Source organism: Falco rusticolus, chromosome 8 (genome assembly GCF_015220075.1).
Source record: "Falco rusticolus isolate bFalRus1 chromosome 8, bFalRus1.pri, whole genome shotgun sequence".
Classification (NCBI taxonomy): domain Eukaryota; kingdom Metazoa; phylum Chordata; class Aves; order Falconiformes; family Falconidae; genus Falco; species Falco rusticolus.
This window is the reverse complement of record NC_051194.1, coordinates 49,817,139-49,838,204: the sequence shown is the minus strand read 5'-3', so window position 1 is coordinate 49,838,204 and position 21,066 is coordinate 49,817,139. Positions and strand designations below refer to the sequence as shown.

The 21,066-nt window shown below is 36.5% G+C and overlaps 1 protein-coding gene across 1 annotated transcript in view; it reads left to right on the top strand.

Annotated features, from left to right (window-relative positions):
- Window positions 1–21,066, top strand: part of RAPH1 (Ras association (RalGDS/AF-6) and pleckstrin homology domains 1) — a 97,902-nt gene that overhangs the window by 63,119 nt on the left and 13,717 nt on the right. Inside the window, 8 exon segments of the mRNA XM_037398772.1 lie at window positions 5,835–5,912; window positions 7,332–7,491; window positions 11,152–11,273; window positions 12,965–13,030; window positions 14,467–14,610; window positions 15,829–15,939; window positions 19,602–19,700; window positions 20,309–20,429. Of these exon segments, the coding sequence (XP_037254669.1) occupies window positions 5,835–5,912; window positions 7,332–7,491; window positions 11,152–11,273; window positions 12,965–13,030; window positions 14,467–14,610; window positions 15,829–15,939; window positions 19,602–19,700; window positions 20,309–20,429 (901 nt within the window).

The following is a 21,066-nucleotide window of genomic DNA, read 5'->3' as shown; positions in this document are numbered from 1 at the left end:
GCGTCTTAGGTCAATCTGATTCAGATGTGCTCATTCTTGAGTGAAGCATCTGTTTGAGATTATTTTTTTTAATGCCATTTAAAGATAACAGCAATTGATTTCTAATCTGCAAAGGATGTAAGTACAATCTGAAAACAGCCAGTTTTTGAGGAAGTTGTGAAAAGACCTGGAAACCCCAAAAAGGATGTAGGTGGTTAGTAGCAGGATTTTGTGCAATGCAGAAAACTATATAAAATTTTTTATTCAACAGGCTGCTTCGTACTAATCTGCTGTGATTATTGTCATGTTCCTGTGTAGTTTAATGCTACTTTTGTCTTGGAATTAATTACAATATGTTTCTGTGGATACATTGCTAGACAAACAGCCTTTGTTCTCAAAGCGGTGTGTTTTGCTCTGTTCTATGTATCAGTTGAGCTTTTTGTCCAGCTAAAACTCCTTGCCAGTCCTAGTGCTTCATCTGTTACGTTCTAGTCTTCTTTCTACTCTGACTTCCTTACAGTGTTTTAAGGTCTGTTCTCCCTCCTGATTTGTTGGTTTGTTGTTTTTTTCTTCTCTTGCCTTTCATGCTTTTTCCTAGTCCCAGATCTAGTACCTCTTCTCCTATAACTGTTTGCCTTGGATAGCCCCAGTGAGAAGCCTGGCCTAGAGCTGTTACAAGACAGGTCCTATTCACAAGCAGGCAGGGAGATAATGTAGTGCAGATGGATGCTTCAAGGGGTAAGAGCCAGTGAAATTCCTTGCAAGTGTGTTTTGGTTTTTTCTTCTTCGTTGCTACTGGCTTTGTCAAATCTAGTTTGAGTAGTCTTTCAAGGGGATAGAAGAATGTCTGTCCCCACTGAATAAGATTCTATTCTGCCATACCTTCAAAATGGCACAAAGCCTAGTTGGAGACTTAACCAATGGTGCACCCCAGAGGTTCAATACTGGGTCCAGTATTTTCAACATCTTCATTGATGATCTGGATGCTGGGGCAAAGACTAACCCTGATTTCTGGGTCTGGTTTGGACTAAGTCCCCCACCTCTGGCCCACACCAAAAACTGTTTCTTAACACTGATCTCTTTGCTCTATCTTTCCTTTGGCTACCCAATTTGAGTGCCACACCAATGGCTGCTGTACACTCACATCCAGTGAGCTTTGGAAGAGAGTAATGCCGTTTCGCTTTCTGCTTTACACAGTCGCAGGTTATTCTGAGTTATGTTGAGTAGAAATACAATAAAACATACGTTTTGAGAATGGTCATGAACTACTAATGTAAACACAAGTCCATTGTTTATAAATGGGCTGTGCCACCATTGCTGCATTGTTTTTTTAGGGTAGGGGTGTTCTACTTGTCGTAATGAGTTTATAAAGAAATACAGAAGAACTGATGTTAATATTCACTCATTTGGCTTTCCCTTTCCAGTGTTGATCACATACATGCTTGTTCTAGTGTTCCTTTTTTTTTTTTTTTTAATAGTAAATAAAAACAACCAACAGAAAACAATTAGTGGTGAATATTCTGATCAATAGACATTAAACATGAGGCTAATAAACATGTCTGGAAGTTCTGGGGAATCAGGTACAAATTGAGATGTTAATATGGTGTTCTCAGGCAACAAGAACCTCTGTTTCAATAAAAACTCTGCAGGAAGGGAGAGTCTTTGCAAAACAGGTGACTGCCTTTCTACCTGAGGATAGACTGTAGCTGGAAAAATAAACAGTGGATGCCCGCTTCAAGTCCTTCAGAAGTCAGTGCTACTTGTGTAGTTGTCTTATCTGCATTCAAAGAAAAACTTCAGATAAAATTTTAAAATATTAAACATAAAAGAATTTCTTCTTTTATGTGTCTTGTGATCTGTGTATCTGCTTGCTAACTTAATTGAAACATGGACTTTGTTACTTACCTCTTACCATTTCATTACTAGCTTTCCTAAATACTGTAACCTGTAAGTGATTCCCCTCCCCTTTTTTCTGTTCTGCCTGTGATCTCTGTAAAAGGGATCAGTTAATGACACTTTAAAAATGTACAATGAAACAAAAAATGAAACCCCAACCTAGAACTGTGAGGCATAATGTCATTTGAGCAAGGTCAGCTTTGTCATAGCACACATCTTGCATATTTAATGGTAAAACACAGGTGAAGCATCTTGTAACTGCACATTTAACTGGAATCTGGGGCAGGAGACTGTGATTGTCATTATATCAAGGAAGTCTTAACTTGAGGTTTTTGGGGGTTATTCTTTCCAGTATTCCAGTATAAGCTAAAATTATTGAAGACCGAGTACTGATATAAAAATACAAAGAAAAATTAATTAATTTTAAGACCATTGCACTGCAGAGCAGTACTCGTTTCAATTTTAGCTCACAAAATATTAGGATACTTTGGATGAACAAGTTCTTACCATGAGTATGTTTCCAAGCAGTCTTTAAATCAGGTGTGATGTTTTCCATAACCAAAAGTAATCTCAGCTCAAAGCTTTGAAATGCAAGTATAATAGTCCCAAAGGCATCCCACTGAAGTGAGGAATTTATGTTGCAATTTTACAGTGATGTGTACTGCTACTAAAGGAGATTCTGTTTTTCCTGTCAGAGGTGGGAGCGACGCTCCTCTGTTCTGTGTTTTTAGACAGTGGGTGCATATGTCTCTCCTTTGTGCTTTTCCACAGCATCTATGTGACCGTAAAGGCAGTCCTACCAAAGAGTGGATTCTGCTGAATCTTTCTGCTGTGTTAAGTTTCAACCAGGTCAGCTCCCTGCCTGGATTGTCTGTTTGGCCACAGCAGCACTGTGACTGCTGTAACCGAGAAGTAATGCTGCACAAGGGAGACAGGTGGATCAGCCATATCAGGAATTTACATGGAAATAAAATATGCCACTTGTAAAACCATGACCGAGGCAGCAGTACTGCCATTTATGTGCATTTTTATGACCCTTTGGCAACCTAACTCGCATCGTTGTTACCAGAAGGAAATAAATACCCAAGTTAAATGTGCTTGGACCACAAGTCCTGGCCTTGTTAGTTTGTGGCATTGAATGGTTTGCAACTGCAGACAGGTGGTTTTGCCACCTGTCACCTTTTTCTATGTGCAATGAAAAATGTTGTTAGCTTTGTACAAGCTGATGGATTGCACATGGTTCCTGCTATTGAGGAGGTCTTGGTTCCATGTGCAGGGGAGGAGAGAGAGCCTGTGTTTGTGTCTGAGTCCAGTTTTGGGGTAGCATTGATGAGGAGGGGATGTGGGGCTGTTTTCTTGGGCCATTAGGAGAGAAATTGAAAGAATTGTGAGTTTTGAGGATTTCTGTAGTTATTAAATTATTAAGTAGTTAAAATACATAGTTATTCCTCCTGCTCCAATGAAATACCATTTTTCACATTAGCAATGATACTCAGAAGTCTGAAGACTAACTATAAGGCAATTCTTGAATAACTTAAAATCTTTGACTACTGTGTGCTTTCAGAAATTTCTAATTCTTGCTTCTTTTTCCTCTGTGCATTTCCAGTAAGTAGATTTAGATCTCTTTTTAGAATGTGTTACTGGCTGAAACTGGTTGTTATTTTTATAATCGTAGTTCTACGTTTTTATTTCAGTTTAAACTGACTTTATTAAACTCTAGTAAAGCAAAGAAATCCTGGTCTCTGGACCCACATTAAAATTGAGTGGGGGATGAAAAGTAGGCATTAAAATAATAAATCGTCAATCTTTTTTGGTCTACATATTTATTTTTAAAAGATTTTTAGGGAATGATGGATTATAAACTTTGACATCAACAAAGATGTTTTAGCTGTATTGGCGCAAGTATGTGAGAGGCCCCCAGGTCACCTCTTCCTTCTTGCTTGCTCTTTTGTTGTTGCCTGTGCACTGTGGCTGTACAGTGCTCCAGCTGGGGTTTGCTATAGGTAGTTGCACAGGTATATAGTGAAATAGGGTGAAAAATTGTGCTGCTTGACTTTAGTGAAGAGCAAAACCAAATGTGCTCTCAACCTTTGTACAGCAATAAAGATTTATGGTTGGGCTAATGAGCAGCTTTTTTGAACCATAAATTACAGTTTCTCCAAACGTACTATAAAATAAAGTCTTTTGCTCTTGCTGATTTCATAATGCATAGGTTCATAGCATCACTTCTAGAAACTTGAAAGTATTTAAAGTCTTGATTTTCAGTTATGATTTATTTCTACAGGTAGAAATGGTTAATGTTAAGGAAGAGAAAGACTATTTTAGAATTCTAGGTGTGTTTTACATTTAAATGATTCTAGTTATTATGGCACTGTTTGTTTACTTTTAAGAGAGTGCTAATCTGATTTAACCTTTCTAAGCTATATGATACCATTGTTATTGAAGAAAAAGCCACAGTTCCCTGTAGACTAATAAAAACCTGTGTTCCTAGGTAATTGAGTGCCCCGATAATGTTTCAAGCTCACGTTATTTTTGCTCGTGTCAACTTACTGGTTCATTATATTGAAAAGAATTAGATATCTCACAGGGCAGCCTATTGTCCTGTGTAGCGGAGGTTTTTTCAGATATGTAGTACAGTCACAGGTGTGAGGGAGCAAATGCTGTTAAGTAAGAATATAGTAAGTAGCATAGGGAATGCCCTTTAGCAGTTGATAGGAGTTGATAGTAGTTCACTGAGAAGTGGAAAACTTTAACTCCTGTGGATTTCAGGATAGCTGAATCTTGACTTTTACAAGGAAAGCAACCATCTAAACACATGGTAAAGAAACCGCAAATTACATTCATACAAGAGAGCAATGGAGAACTAAGTATCTGTGGTGTGCTGAGTAGTGTTGTGATGGGCTGAGCTACTTTTGATCTGAGAAAAGTCTTAATTTTTCTTTTCTAAGGAGATTGAATATTTTGGAGGGTTTTTTTTTTGGTTTATTTAATATGTTCGTTTATTGTTCTAGAGATTTTAAAGTAACTATGATCATCTTAGATATTAGCCACAATGAACATCCATAAGTTAAGCTTGATAAAATCTGAAGCCTGCATACGGCATCTTAAAAAGAGTGGTTGCTTGCTTAGCTGCATTTTTCAAACCCATTTTCAACAGAAATATCAATAATCTCCAGAAATTAAAACCCAGTATTGCTAGTCTTACAATATACACATTTCTTTAGCATCAGCAGGTAGAATGGATTTAAATTATCTTAATTTTTAATGCATTTCCAGTTGTAACAAAAATAGATTATTTAGAAGAGCATCAAACAAAAGAATGCTCATTTACTTTGTGTGTCTTAAAATACTTAAAGCAAGGAGAAATACAGCCTGGACTTAGTAAAGATAAAGGTAATGTTTAAGCTGCTTACTTATTGCAAATGGATTTAAGAGTTTAAAATTTTCCAAACCAATGCACAGTGTGGCATCCTATTTATAAGATTTGCTTTCCATGCTTTCTGTGTTATGTTAAATTCTGATACTTTTCAGTGTGCTATTTATGTTTTATGTTGATCAACCGAAAATCTGTTGGGTGTACTCTATTGTACACTCTTGTTGAATTCATATTGTCCAAATCTATGACTGTAAATACATGATATGCTAAAATATTTGGTACCAGTGCACAAGACTACTTAAAATATGAAAGAATTGAGAAATGCCAAATGTGTCTATACAAAATATATACCTTCAGTAGACATAATGGCAGTTGTATTTCTAAATATTAGAGACACATAGTAACACTTTTTGTCTTAAAAAGTAATAGTCTTCACCATCACTAAGAAATAGTTGAGGATTTACATACGGGTAAATCGGCATTTCAGTTAAATGTTTTAAAGCATGGTAGCCTCAAAATTGGATCCACTAAAACTGGACTGAAGTTTGTGTTAACTGGAATCTTGTGTGTTGTGTCCCCCTAGGAGGAACAGGCTGCTAAACTCAAAGCTGAGAAGATTAGGGTTGCATTAGAGAAGATTAAAGAGGCACAAGTGAAAAAGGTACTGGTTTGTAAGATCTTTATTTTATAGTTTTTCACCTGGAAAATGCAGACAAAATTCTTCTCATGTGTGTCTGTTACCCTTAAGTTGCCCTAAATAAAATAAGAACACTACTGTTCTGATCTTGAGTGGTAATGTACTTTTTTATCTAGATGGGACCTAATCAAGAAAACCCTAGCATATAGAATGCCATTATGTTTTTCTTAAGGAATAGCTCATTTTGCAGCTAGTGTGCATTGAGAAGACTTTGCCAACTTTACCCAGAGCTGAAACAAAGGTCTTCTAGCCTCCTGAAATTGTCTTCATATACTAAGCAGTCACACATTTAAAATTAGGGTCTGTTTTCTTGACAGACCCCTTCCCATTATGCATAGCAGGATTTTCCAGTGATAAATGGAATACGAGCATTCCAGGCTACAGACAGTGGTTAGCAAGTGGAGAAAGTCTACTGACATTACTTGATGCACTCTCAAAGAATATAAAGTGTTCCCTTGAAATTTAGCATTCTTATTTTACATTTGGAGTTTTTCAGTAGATTAAAAAGCCTTTCATATTTACTGTTTATGTGTCAAAAGCTGAATTAATGTACTGGTTGGAAGATGGGAATTAACAAGCCAACCAGTGTCTTACATTTAGTTGTAATTAGTTTAGCTAATTTTTTAATTAGTAACTTTAATTAGTTAGTTTAATTTTAACTTTTTAAAGTTTAACTTTTTAAAGTTAAAAAGTTACAACTTTTCCAGCTGAACAAGGTGTAAAAACGGAAGTAATGCTTGGCAAGAAGAATCAATTGTCTTACGTTTTTTGATTAGTTAAAAAATGGCTGCATTTTTCTTTCCTGGACAATGACCTCTTTAAAGTGCCTATGAAAAGCCATTGTGTTTTACAAGGAGAATTCTTTCCCACTGGTGCTTCATACACCTCAGAAAAAGATGATTTACTATAGGTGTACGGTTTACATAATCAGCATTTTCAGAAAATATGGAGGAAGTGGGCGGAAAGCTTGAATTTCAAATCTGAAAAATTCTGATCCTGTATGATGTTGTGCAGAACTCCATGTCTATGTTTGTTCCACCTAGATACCTAAGAAAAATTTTCACAAAGACACTGTATTAATCAGAACAGGACACTTAAGCAGGAGGGATTTTTTCCTTCTAGATACACAACTAAAGCATGTTGTCATTGTATTGGGAAGACCTTTATATTTACTCTCTCCTACTGAAGGAGAACAGTATCTTGTTAAGTGTCTGTGATGCGTCATCTAACCATCATTTATGGCTTTGTTTTGATTGAACTTAATATTTTATGCTATTTAAACAAAATCTTATAAAAAAAACCCAAGGTCTTAAAAAACATGGTTTTATTTGAAATGTGGAAAATTAATCCTCCTTCTTGTTATCCTAATTTTCTGCTTAATAGTTGGTGATCAGAGTCCATATGTCTGATGACAGCTCAAAAACAATGATGGTGGATGAAAGGCAGACAGTGAGACAAGTATTAGATAATCTGATGGACAAATCGCATTGTGGTTACAGTTTAGACTGGTCATTGGTGGAAACCATCTCTGAATTGCAAATGGGTAAGTAATAATTATAAATATTTATAATTCTTATTGATATAATACTTGTCTATATGTCCTCAGAACGATTTAATTTCTTGTCTTTATAATGTTCATCGTCCCATTCATTATTGTAGTAAATGGTCATTCATGTAATAAAGCTCATGAATGGTGCTGTTTCAGAATGATCTAGAAATGTTTTCTTTATGATTTTAGCATATCTAAATTCTAAGGTGTGATATAGGAATTTTACTAATGTCTAGTCACTGAACCTCTTGGTTTTCTTGTGTTCTTCACAGAAGAAAGAGGTAAGGGATAAAAAGCTTACCATGCATCATCCTCTTTGTAAATAGTATCTTGTACTGATTCTAATAGCTTTTATTACAAAAAGCTGTCTGCATTTTTTTGCTTTTAAATATTTTAATGCAATTGGCAATATGGCTTTAAGGGCAGTTGAAGCCCCTTTGTGCTGCGTTGCACGTACCACGATGTCGGTTGTTCATTTAGCCAATATACCATTGGAATGCAACAGAAGGGGAAAAATGATAGAAAAACAATATTAATCTCCATAATCAGAAAATAATTACATCAGAGAGCTATTGAGCCCAGACTGAACCCAAATATGCAAATTAATATTTCCTCTCTCCTTTGGTGAAACCTTTTCTATTTGAGGCAGTGTAGCATGTTAACTTTGCTTATTGTTAGACAAAAAAGGCCATTGTAGGGTGACAGGGTGTCCTTTGAATCTTCTGCTTTTCATATGAAAAAGAGATCTTACTAAGCTCAAAACGTTAACATTTTAATAAATGAAACCTTGAAAGTTACCCAGTTTTTGAAACCAGAAAGAATTTGCACAAATTCTACGTAAATCCAAACTGAGTATATAAAAATCAAAGGTGTAATTCTGTAACATTTTACAATGAGAATAGTATCAATAAAAACTTTATTAATACTGCAATAGTTTTATGTTTCTATCACTGAAAAACCTCTGAATGTGTAGGTGGCAGGATCCTGAACACAAGGTCTTTTCCATCAAAGATTTGCTTTCATAAGACACTTTCATTCACTGTGCAGCCTGGAAAGAATAGAGGAAAAAATACTAGAATTTTTTTTTCAACTTCTGTTAGAAACGAAGAGCTAGGCTGCAGACCGAAAGATAAACTGATATTTATCCAAATTAACACTGCAACTGAACTGATTTTGGAATGAAATGAGGGTTAACATCTTGTTGGGTGTTTTGCAAGTATATGCTTGTCCTACTGTATGGGCTCAGTGACACACTGGGAATGACAGAATTTGCTGTATTGAAAATTTTAAGTTAAAGAACATCATATATTATAATTACAGAATTTTAAATTCAGACTACAACGTGATAAACCTAAGAGAGATGTAATAGGGTAGAATTAATTTTCCTCTTCCATTCTTCAGTTTGGCTTTCCTTGATCCTTGATGCAGCAGCTGTTGGGTAGTTTTTCATAGAGTTCACGTGTATGTGTTTTTAATAGACAATCCAACATGCAGCTTATTTGATTAATGATATTTACTGGAACTTGAAAAACAATTACAGCAAAGCCTGTTGTGTTGTTGTGTAATTGCGTTACGTTAGTTTGCCAGTGGTTCATCTTCTGAAACATTCTTTTCTGGCAATGCTTATGTGAGAGGAAGGAATTCCTTTACTATATTTTCCTTTAGCAAGACACAGAAGACCTATGTACCATCAGAGTGTATTTTACCATGTTGTCTTGTCAGCTGATCGCTCATTAATTGCACAGTTCAATACAATGCAGTGAAAGCTTTAAGTTAACAAGCTGTGGAGAAAGACATGAGGCCTGTGGAGTTCCTGATTGTCTTTGCATTTTATGTGGTCTGCTTCAAATGTGTGTGGTTAATGAGTTTTTGAAGTCTGATTTAGGTACACATTCTTGATGTAGAAGGCCACCTGTTGCTATCTAATGGTCTAACCAGGAGCTTTATATGTATTTGCAGAAGAACTCAGTGATACTGTTTCCAGAATGCAGAATTAAATTCTTTGTCCAGTTTTACCCTGCAAGTTTGTAACAGAAACAACTGTGGAAGGTTTCTTTTGGTTGGGACAAAGGTTGTTTCCACTTTTTCAGTTAGAGCGGAGTAGGTCTATGAAGTGTCTGTCAGGTACAATGTTTGAATTTTAGTGAGTAGGCTTAATAATAGGAACATTGTATTATATGCAGTTTTGCATACTGTAAGCACATAAACACTCACTGAATATGTTGTTTCATATTTGAGTGAAGTTACAGTTCTTGCAGTAACGGTTGATACGTTTTGAAGGCTATCTAGTTTCACTTACTAGGCTCGGGTGAGATTTCAGCTTTTGTATCACAGTCCTCTGAAGCTTTTTTGTTTTATTCTTCTGTTAGGTAACACCTTTTTTTACTTTCTTGGAAGACAGTATTGCTGTGTTGCTGATAGAGCTTGATGGAAGTCGTGAGTTAAAACTTGAAAACTTAGAAAGATCTCACTGAGACCGCAGTAGTGTTGTGTTGTCATCTCAAACCTTAATTCATTCCCTACCGATGACATTTTGTTGCATTCACTCTGCTTAGTATTCTTAGTTACTAAAGATGTTGAAATGTCATCTGTCATCTCAGTCTTCATTAACGATAGCTCCTAGGTCTGGATGTGATCAGTGCCATATACCTTCTGTAAAAATGTGGTGTAATTGTGGAAAAAAACATGTTCTGCTTTCAGATGCAATTGAAAGGTCAAGCAAGTTCCGAAGTATTCCAAAAGAAGTAATTTGCTGAAATGCCACTGTGTGGCCTATGTGGAGAGGGAACAAATTGCAGAAAGCAAGATTCTACATCTATGTCTTTGAAAGGAGGAGAAAGTTGGTCTAATGGTTTCTCAAAGATGTATTTTTCTTTATTTTAGAGTAAGGGTTTTAAGATATTTCTCTACCGTTTCAGTAAATTTTCCTCTTTTTTTTTTTCTTCCCCTCTTCTTTTGCCTGTTTTTCAGTATCTTGTACTAGTGATAACTATTTCAACAGAGTCAAAACTCAAGAGTTCTCAGAAGCCATTGTTGATTCATCATTAAGTCAGTGAGATAGATTGTAAGAAATAGACAGTGTCAGTTTTCAGACATCTACAATACCCCCACTAACTGGGTATTCTGCATTTCAGAGCTATTTTGTTTTCCTCTGACTATTGTCTTACTACTTTTTTTGATACTTTACGAGTGAGATAGTGATTGGGGATGTAGAACCAAATTCTGCGCTGAAAAAGCGGCCTAATAAATTCCTGCCAGGATTGTGTGGACCAGAGTACATAAAAATGTGATAACCTTCTTATCTGTACTTAAAACTTTTGAAATATTGTCATTTGAGTCTGCTGTGTTCATGTGGGATGGTAGGCTTTGTCAGGTAAAAAAAAAAGAAAAATACTTCATGTATTGATGGAACTTACGCCTGAAGAGACAGAAGTGAATGTGTTGTGTGAGTGTATATGTAGAATTTAACCAGGCATGTCTGAAAGTTGGCTAAGTTCTTTACATTTCTTAGTATGAACTTCTTCCCCATTTTAGTAGGCCTTGAACTGTGTTTTCTCTACATATATGCCTTGTCTCCCAGATTTGACTGCAGAGTAATTTCTATCACAGTATGTGACAGATTCAAATGTATTTGCTCCCTTGTTATTGCTGCAGAAAGGATCTTTGAAGATCATGAAAATTTAGTTGAAAATCTTCTGAACTGGACAAGAGATAGTCAAAACAAATTAATGTTTGTGGAACGCATAGAGAAATATGCACTTTTCAAGAATCCCCAGGTAAGCCTGAGAATCAACATGAATGCATGTGTGCATGCAAGGATGCACACCTGATTGCAGTTTTTTACTTTTTTGGCAGCATTAATTTCCATACTTTTATTTTGATACTTGCCTGTGTCTTAAAATGTCAGGCAACTTTCACGTTTCAGCACCGTGTGCATTGACATTGTGGATGGCACAAAATCAAGTCCCTAGCAGAAAACTATGAGCTGAAACAATCTTTTTGCTAATGTGTTTGTGGGTTGTTTTAATGGAGGTGAAGGCAAGCAGTTTCATGGCATTTACACCAATACTTAGTGCTGTTCAAATACGTAAATATGCAAAGAGAAAAGATACCGCTAATAGTAATGCCTCTCCAGTGTACATTCTTACATTGCTTTAGTAATGTAACGGGAAGAGAAAATCGAAGAGAATAGCTACTCCATGGCCAGATGGCAAATGAAGAGAAGAGAGCATCTGTCCTTCCCTGTGGAAGCTGGGACCTGCCCCTATTCACCTGCGTTTGCTGTTTCCTGGCTAGGAAAGCAAAGGCCCCTCTTCTCTCTCAGATGGCCTCAAAGGCCCCTCATCTATCAAGTGGTAGCTACGGGTCTGATAGCTGGCAGCAGTTCCATATTGTAAGGGAGTGGATGAAAAGAAACAGAAAAGCAGAAGGTGATTTCTGAAGAATTTGAATTGAGATATGTGGATATGGTATCGCTTGACCTCTCAGTTCTTACCTAATGTATTCCCTCTGGGGTCACAGATTGTTCTTATATCTGTATGGCCTCTATGTGGTAATGTGTTGGATTTAAACTGAGTATCAGTTTTGCATGTTTATCCTTTGGGACACCGTCTGTGTACTTTATTTATTTATTTTTAAAGCAAGAATTGAAAACCAGGTCGTCTTCAAGTGTTTTGCAATGAAGCAGAAGCACGTAGTTGATATAGTTACTGTCAGTACATATGGTAGGCACTGTCATCAAGAATGAGGTACCAGCATGAACCCAATATTTCCCTTTGGTTTAAAATATTGAACTGGCTAAACTTCGTTGAGTATGTTTGGGGTCTTTCCTAGTAAGAGGAAGATTTTCATTGTCCCAGTTCTTTCGAAGCTGAAGAAGAGTACAAAACTTATAATAAGAGACAGTACCTATGCATAGTTATTATACATATATGCATATATATGTCTTCATTTTAGAAGACAAGGAGTATTTAGTAATTCTTCATGAAAATATAAATATTTTTGTTCAGCAAAGCTGTCAGGGCAAGGTAGAAAGAAGTACATTGCTTCTGAGCGTGCTTCTTTGAACACATAAATAATGGCAGTATGTAACAATTGTAAAGATCTCTGGTTTTTACATATTTTTATTGTGGGGTTTTGAAGTTCATAGTATTTTTATCTCTGGATGCATTGTACCAGGCAGCTGTTTATTTTGTGGAAAGCCAGGTTAACGTTGTTATAAGGCTGTTACATATGAATATAGACTGATTGATATTTATGGAAGAGGTGGCTATAACTTAGTTCCATGAATTATTTAGCAGTCTAACGGGTAGTTTCAATTGGACTACAACTTTTTTTTTTAAGTTAGTGTATTGCTCTTAGATAATTGCTGGGTTTTTTTCTTGCTGCTACAGAAAGGTAAATGAGAAATGTTGTTTGGCTTGATTTCAGAATGCCTATAGAAATATTAAGCTTTCTCTTGTTACAGAACTATCTTCTGGGGAAGAAAGAAACTTCTGAGATGGCGGACAGAAATAAAGAGGTGCTGCTAGAGGTAAGACTGCCGAAACAAAAAGGGCATAGTGGTCATTTCAGAGCTTGAAGCTAAAGTCTAAAAGATTGTGGTGATTAAAATTGATGGATGGAGCTGAATGTAATTCCGGAACAATTGTGAATGGAATGTGTTCCATTTTTGAGATAAATGGCTGTTTTAATGTTACCCTGTTTCAGATGTCATTAATAAAAATGTGTCTCTATTTTGTTTAATAACTAAAATACCATACACAGTGATAATCAAAATGAGGTTACCTGTAAATATGGCTGGCTAAAACCAGTTGAAATTTGCACAGCTGTCACTTGTTGTTTTGACCTGTGCTGGTAGAGATTTTTCTTATGAGTACTCTCCAAATTGTTATTCTCTACAGAACTCTATGGAATTGGTTCAGTGACTGGTCTATGTTAATATTATAAATTTTGTTAGTTTGCAAAGCAGTTAAAAATGGTTTCAATTACATTTTAAAATAAACAACCAAATATTATATTTTAAAAAATGAGTGACAGAAAAGGCAGTCAATTAATATTGAACACATGAAATAGGTTACAGAACGAAGGACAAAAAAAATGTCTGCAGCAAATAAATCAAACAGCAAACATAGCTTCTGTAAGCTGGAAAGTGAATGGATTTGTGACATGTTTGTAGACATGTACCCCTACTGAAGTGTCATAGCTTCTGTTTGATTGATTCCACAGAACAATGATTATGATTTCAGTAGTTAACACAAAAGTAAATATTTTGGGTATTTAATTTTGGACTATACTAAATACAATTTAACTTTATAGTAGCATATGCATGCTCTTTAGTATACTATTAATATGGGTTTTAGTAAGTGGTCGTGTGAGTATAGTGGATAAAAAAAGATGCCTGAAGCAGTGACATGCAGAGAGTTGTAATTGTCTAATCCTTTCTGTCTTGTACAGTTACTAATAAATCTGTGCTGCATATTAATCTGGATTGTATTTAAAGTGTTTGTTTTCTTCTGTTAGCTTTTCACAGATAGAACCTTAACAGAAATTGTACCGTGGGCAATTGGTAGCAAGAAAAGTATATGGAATGAATTATAGATGTATCTGATGGATATGTAATTAGGTTTTGTGTATACTTAGACTTCTGAGACTATACCTGTAAGGTGACCTCGTGACTAAAGCCAGTAAAGCTGTTGGGAGATCTGTTACTGATCAGCGGTTAGAAAATCTTTACAGTAGCTGCTAATATTTTTGTTGTCATACTTGCACTGAGAAAATTCTAAGATCCCCTGTTGTGTTTGTCTGAATTACCTTATAGCTTCTACAGTTAATCTCTAATTCATATCGCTGCATGAAAAAATGTGCATTCCTTAGATAAAGAATCAAAACTTCAGTCATTAAAAACAAACCACTGCATGCTGTATATTCTGTTTTTCTCTCTTCTCAAACCATTGTTGTTATTGGCAGGAATGTTTCTGTGGAAGTTCTGTAACTGTGCCAGAGATTGAAGGAGTTTTGTGGCTGAAAGAGGATGGTAAGAAGTCTTGGAAGAAACGTTACTTTCTTCTTCGAGCTTCTGGAATCTATTACGTCCCTAAAGGGAAGGCAAAGGTATGCTGTTTTAAAGCAATTTTCCTGAATTGTTTATTGCTGGCAAATCGTGCACACAGGAGTCGGCCTTAAATTTTGGCTTCTCTCTGCTGTGCCTAGTGCCACATCACTGAATTAAAAATGCAGCTTTATCATGGGAATATTGTGTAAATTACTGTGGTGGCACTTGATATGAAACATCAAATTTAAAAATACAAAAAGACAAGGGTCTGCATTTTGAGTGAGGCTGGGGTTAAGGTGTTTAGAGACACTTGAGGAAAAATGATTGGTGGAGTTAAGAGGCTGTCTTTTGCTCAAGTAGAATTCAGATGAAGGACCAAATTGCACTGCAAATGCCAATCACAGAATAATCAGACCAACTCTGCAATCAGTCTGCATAGTTTCATTTGGTTTATTTAGTTCATATAAACGAGATTCTTTTCGGACTACTTTTTTGTGCTACATTTTTGGAAATCATAAATGTAATATCATTTCTTCAGTGTGACTTCTGTGTGTATCCGTAACAAAAAGTAAGCAGAAAGCTGCTACAAATGCCTTATAGCTTCAAGGCTGAGCTACTGTGAGTTGAAGGTGTCTGTAAACGCATCAGTCTTGACAGCACCAACCGTACCCCCGTACAGGAAGTCCACTTCCCACACAGCTGGCAGCGAAGAGGAAATCTCTGTTGGTGCAGCAGCTCCCTTTAGAGCTGAATACATCTCACGTGTTCTCTCCGCAGCCTTTTGCTTCATTAGAACAATCTATATGCAATACAGCCTGTTGAAATTTTGCATCCTTCAGTCGCTGCCAAACATCATTACAATTTTATTCACAGTCACACTGGAATTTGGACACCTTGATTATTACCAAAATAAAATGTAACCAACAGCTGTTAAAAAGTTAATGATCAGCCAATCCTATTTACTTTCTCCTGATACCAACTCTGAATAAACTTTAGTAGTCCGATGTAAAATGTTGTCAAAATGCAAAATGCAGCCAAACCACAAAAAAACCAGAGTGAATTTGGAAAAGGATATCCTGGTTAAAAATGAACATCAAATGCAAGAGTTTATGCATGGCTGTATCTCCTTCTTGCAAGTTTTCAAATCAGATTGAAACTAGACCTTAACTAGATGTTATGTTAGTATTGGATCTTAACACTAGACTGATTTTGTCAGTGTCTGGTTTTCTTCTAAAGATACTTTGTCAATTACTTTTTTTTTTATTATTATTTAATAGGTCTCACGGGATCTTGTGTGCTTTCTACAGCTAGATCATGTCAGTGTTTACTATGGACAGGATTATCGGAACAAATACAAAGCACCTACAGACTATTGTTTAGTGCTAAAGGTAACTTGTTAATTGTTCTGAAAATTCTCATACTGAAAGAGCAATTAAGGGGCTTGAAACATTTCCATACTAACCTTAGTCTCTTAGACTGACTACACTTCCTAATTGTAAGAGGTGATTAACACAATATTAATCTTCTGAGAGATTATAATTTAGAATACCCTTCCTCTAGTAATACAACAATTGGAAAACTATGCCTGTCAGTTTTCAGGGCAAATCTCTAAATTATCTTCATTCTGCACATGAGAAAAGTAAATTGCCGTAAGTTACAGTGACAATGAGAAAGCTATGTTTAACTGCATTTTCTGTGCAGTTGTAATGAGCCTCCTTGACAGAAATACATTAAAAACGATGAGAAAATGCCGTGTGGGGACTAGTGTAAAGGGAAGACATGGCTATGAATCACTTCCACATCAAGCTGACAGATTTCTTCCACCTGCCAGAAGATCCATGTGGATTGCAGGGTGGGGAAGGAAAAAAGATCGCAAAGAGCTGCAGCAGAATGGCTTTACTGAATTGATCTAGCACTCTAGGTTTCTCTCTTGACAGTGATCTTTCTTTACAAGCTGCTTAGGGAAAAATCAGAAGTACAGGGCAGTCTTGCAGTGATACTTCCATAGAATACTTTTTCAGCCTTTAGAAGTTTGGGGAGCCAGGGCGTGGATCTTGGCTGTTTGATAGCCCTAGGTGCAGTCTGACTCTTTGAGTATGCCTTGTCACTTACGGGATTCCAAGAAACTTTCAGAACGCAGCAGCAGCTGGGTACACTTGTACGCTCTTGTACTTGTTCTGAACCATCAGTGGCTTTCCATTTTATTTTCCTCTAGTTCTTGTATAGGAAGTGAACAGTTAGTGAACAATTGTTGCCTGTTCTACGTGCTCCTCATGACTGTGTAAACATTGTCTTACTTCCAGACTGGTGAGTCCCAGTCTGTCTATTTAATTGTTCATCATATGATTGTTGATCATACTCTAAAACATAACAGTAAATAAACTCTTTTTCTGTTTGGCAACTTTATACATTATTCAGGTTCAGTGAGATAATATCCCTTGAAACACTAATTCAGGAAGTTGCTGTCTTCTCAGAATGTAGGTCCAGAGTTGTGCAGAAACTGGTGTTAAAGAGTCAGGTCTACCCATATTGCCCAACCTGAGGGAAAAGGGGTGCTGTAAAGGAAGAAACTTCTGAGTGTAAAGGACAGATAGAAAGACCCGGTAGAAAAAAATGTTACAAAAGCAGTGAGCTGATGTTAAACTGTGAGCTTAATAACGTGAGTACTTCAGGCTATTTTAAATTGCATCAACTCTTCTCCCAGTCTCTCTCAACTCCCACACAGTGTTCAAAATGGTGTCAGTTCCTGCAAGATAGCTAGCTACAAAGCTATTTTAAAACAGGTTTTCACAGTATGTTCACAGCAAGTAAAGTGTCTTCATGGATTTGAAAATGGTGCAAGTACCAAGAGATAGTTATAGCTGCACTTAACACTTTTCCTTTGACCTCTTACATTCCCTGATCTGTAGCTCATGTGGTTTTGCGTTTGTCAGTAAATCAGAATGGTTTATGTGCCTGGATTGTGTGGCTGCCTGTCCACTGTGTGAAAAGAAGATTTCATCTTTCAACAGACAGGGCAACAGGCATTTGGACCCACTGAGAGGTAGATACTGAATATAAAATATGGGACATGATATTAAGGGAGAAAGGATACAGCTGAAACATGAAAAATATTTCCAGTTCTTCTAGGTCACTGGCACCGTTAATTGAATGCAATTAAAAGCAAAAATACCAGTGTTCGTTGGTATGTATAAATTCCTTGAAGTAAATTGATTTCTTACATATAACTTTCTATCCACATCATTTGAACAGGTTAACAATGAATTATTTTTTGGGATTTGTTGACCACACAGAGTAAACCAATCTCTTATCTAAGTAGATTTTTAAAAAAAAAAATTAGTATTGCCATTCTGTACATAAAGACATGAAAATGTTACAGTCCAAGTCTAACATGTCTAAATTGTCCCTTTATTTTAGTAAATGAATGGAGTAGCATTAGTCAGGTAACTTAACACAAAATGAAGCTGCTATTTTAGCATGAAACTGATGAATACCAAGTTACTATATTAAGCAGGATTGAGTTCTGCCTTTCTCAATTCTTAAAGTGTTATATCAGTGTTTTATATTAGTACCAATGTATAGAAGCCATACTTTTTTTAAATAGAAACTCAGTTTTGTGCCACAAAGATTCACTAAGCTGGGAAATATCTCTAAAACACGAACATATTTTTGGAGAGGTGAACAGCAAATACAAACTGAAAGGCCAGTTCTCACTGAAGTCCAAAATGGATTTGTCTTTGCATGTTTGCTTCCTTTATTTATCTTGAACCTTACTGTACAAGACAGATGCTGTGCTGTTTTTAAATATAACATTTGTATGCTAGTATATAATATTAGCTCCCTGGTCCTAAATATTAAATTTCTGAGAGGTTCTTCTATTTCTATATAGCCAAATTTTTGAACAAGTCCAGGAAAAAGATGGCTTGTTAGTCAGTAATTTTTTGTGCTTCTGTAGACTCTTCTTTGTTATACAACATGTATGTGAAAGAGGCTGGTAGTGAAAAATGAAAACAATTATCTAATGTCATCATTAAATTAGTTATTATGTTCTGTTTATGGAGATAAATATGTTCATGTTCATTTTGGACTATCATGTTCATTGGAAGCCAACAGGAGAAAATACTCTGAAAAGAGATTAAAAGGTCTTTGAGATATGTTTCAGTCTTCAGTAAAAACAAATACCTACAATCATCTAGCATCTGTGTCACTGAACTGTAAGCTAACAGAGGGAATGATAAGAACTTGAGTATTCAGCGTTGTCTGGACAGGTGAGACACACATGACTTCTACAGCATGGACAGGAAACAACTGAATAATCCATCCAGAATAATTTCCACTGTCTGATATTTTAAAAATACCCATTTCTTTCTTGACTGCTGGATTGATAAATTCTTTTTTTATATGTGCATGTGGGAGCAGCAGGTATTTTGGATGATAGTCAATAGGGTGGGGGCCTTGAAGGCTCTACAAGCTGAAAATAGGATTGTGCTTAACAATTTGTGTAGTGTCTCACTCAAGCCATACAAAAGCAGAGAAGACCAGTGTGTGTTTTTCGCTCCAGTTTGTTTTGGTGTGAGATGAAGGTGAAGTATCAGTGGTCTCCTTCGGTGGTGAGTTAGCCCACAGAGCAGTGAAAGGAGACCACTCTTTATGCTTTGGCAGTCTCTTGCCTGTGTTTAGGAAAGGTTTGTACAAGCTGACACTGTTCTGACCACTTGGCTTGAAAATATGAAGGTCTCTGAAGAGCCTTACAGGTGCAGAAGACTGCTGGTTAAAAGGTACAGCACAAGAATAACTGAAAGATTCACCCTTTCTTAGTGTTTCAAACCTGAAGTCAGTGCATGCTGGACACGGTGCCAGTCTGTGTGTGAGGCAGTCCCCACTGCCACCTCCTGAAGTACTCTCAAACATTTTTAAGTGGGCTCAGATGCGGACTACTGTTGAAGAGCTTCCAGCATTAAGTTTGTCTGTATAGACCTCAACAGATAAATGGCTTTCCTTGCATTCCTAGCTATTAAAATATTGATGAGGATTAACAATTTTTCTGCAGCATCCTCAGATCCAGAAGAAATCCCAGTATATCAAGTATCTTTGCTGTGATGATGTAAGAACTCTACACCAATGGATTAATGGCATCCGCATTGCTAAGGTAACCTCCTCTAGGCAGTCTTGCACTGTTGGCATGAGTTGTTGTGATTATCTGTGTAAAACCATTTACAGTTACTAGCAAAATACATGCTAAATCAAACTACCCTCTGTTTAACTATTCTGAATGTGAAAGGTACAATCCTCTTTACATATTGCATTACCTGGCAGAACGGTTAGGCTTTGTTGATGTGATAATTCAGTAACTGGGCCCTTTCTTCTTATTTCTGCTGCACATCTGTCACATGAGGAAGTTTTAACTGACACGGCTAGACTTTAACCAGTTCCCTTACAGATATTAAAAGGAAGGCTTATGGGAAAATAGAATTGAGAAAACAGAACTGTTTTCTAAGATGCCAAGGTTGGCTTAGTTTATTCACTGCCCCATTTTTTGCTTGATGCTGTCTCTTCTACCATAAACTGGTTTTCTTTCTTTCAGCAGTTTGTGGATAAACCAATCAATGTTGCCTGAGTTCCTTAACAGAGCCTGTTGTTTCTCTCTGGGGGGGGGAAAAGGTGAACTAGGGAAGCCAGAGAGAGGTGGAGCTCAACAGTCTGAAAAGGGTACACAGCCTATATAGAGTTGTTAAATGTGTTTGTCATTTTGCTTAGTACGGGAAGCAACTATACATGAACTATCAGGAAGCATTGAAGAGAACAGAATCTGCATATGACTGGACTTCCTTGTCTAGCTCCAGTATCAAGTCAGGCTCCAGCTCATCTAGTTTGCCAGGTAATAATGTGATCTGTGTCATAATAGAAAGATTTAATTACCTTTGTTATTACCCATTATCTGGAGACCTCAGGAGAGACTATTGCAGGAAATGGACTATTTCTCCAAAGTCTTTTATGCTATGTTTAATCCAAAACATAGACTTTATATTTAACATATTTTTATAAAACTTTTTTTATTATATTACTTGCAGCGGTGTATGGTTTTGGAACATACAGAACTTTCTTGCTCGCCTTTGAAAAATAATGTTTTTCTGCCGCTGAGAGAACTTTCATTCAAATTCCTGATGCATCTGTCTTCACCTTTTTGAAAAAAGAAATCAAATACATATTTTAATGGTGCATGAAGCGTGTGTGTATAGCTCTTAAACTGCTTTTGTTGACTGGAATATTTGAAGTTGGATAATGAGGAATACTCCCTGTCCAAAGGCAAAGATCCAGACAATCTCTTTAGAGACAAACTTTGAAAATACTGTTTCTGTTCCTGTCAAACTCTGTGTGCCTGCAGTAATATGCTCCGTTTTACCTCTCAGCAGGACTGGGACTGGTTTTTTGTAGTGCATAACAGTTTAAAAATTGATGAATGGTTTGTGTAGTCTCATTTCACTGTTCAGAGCTGACTGACGCTTTGCCAGCTT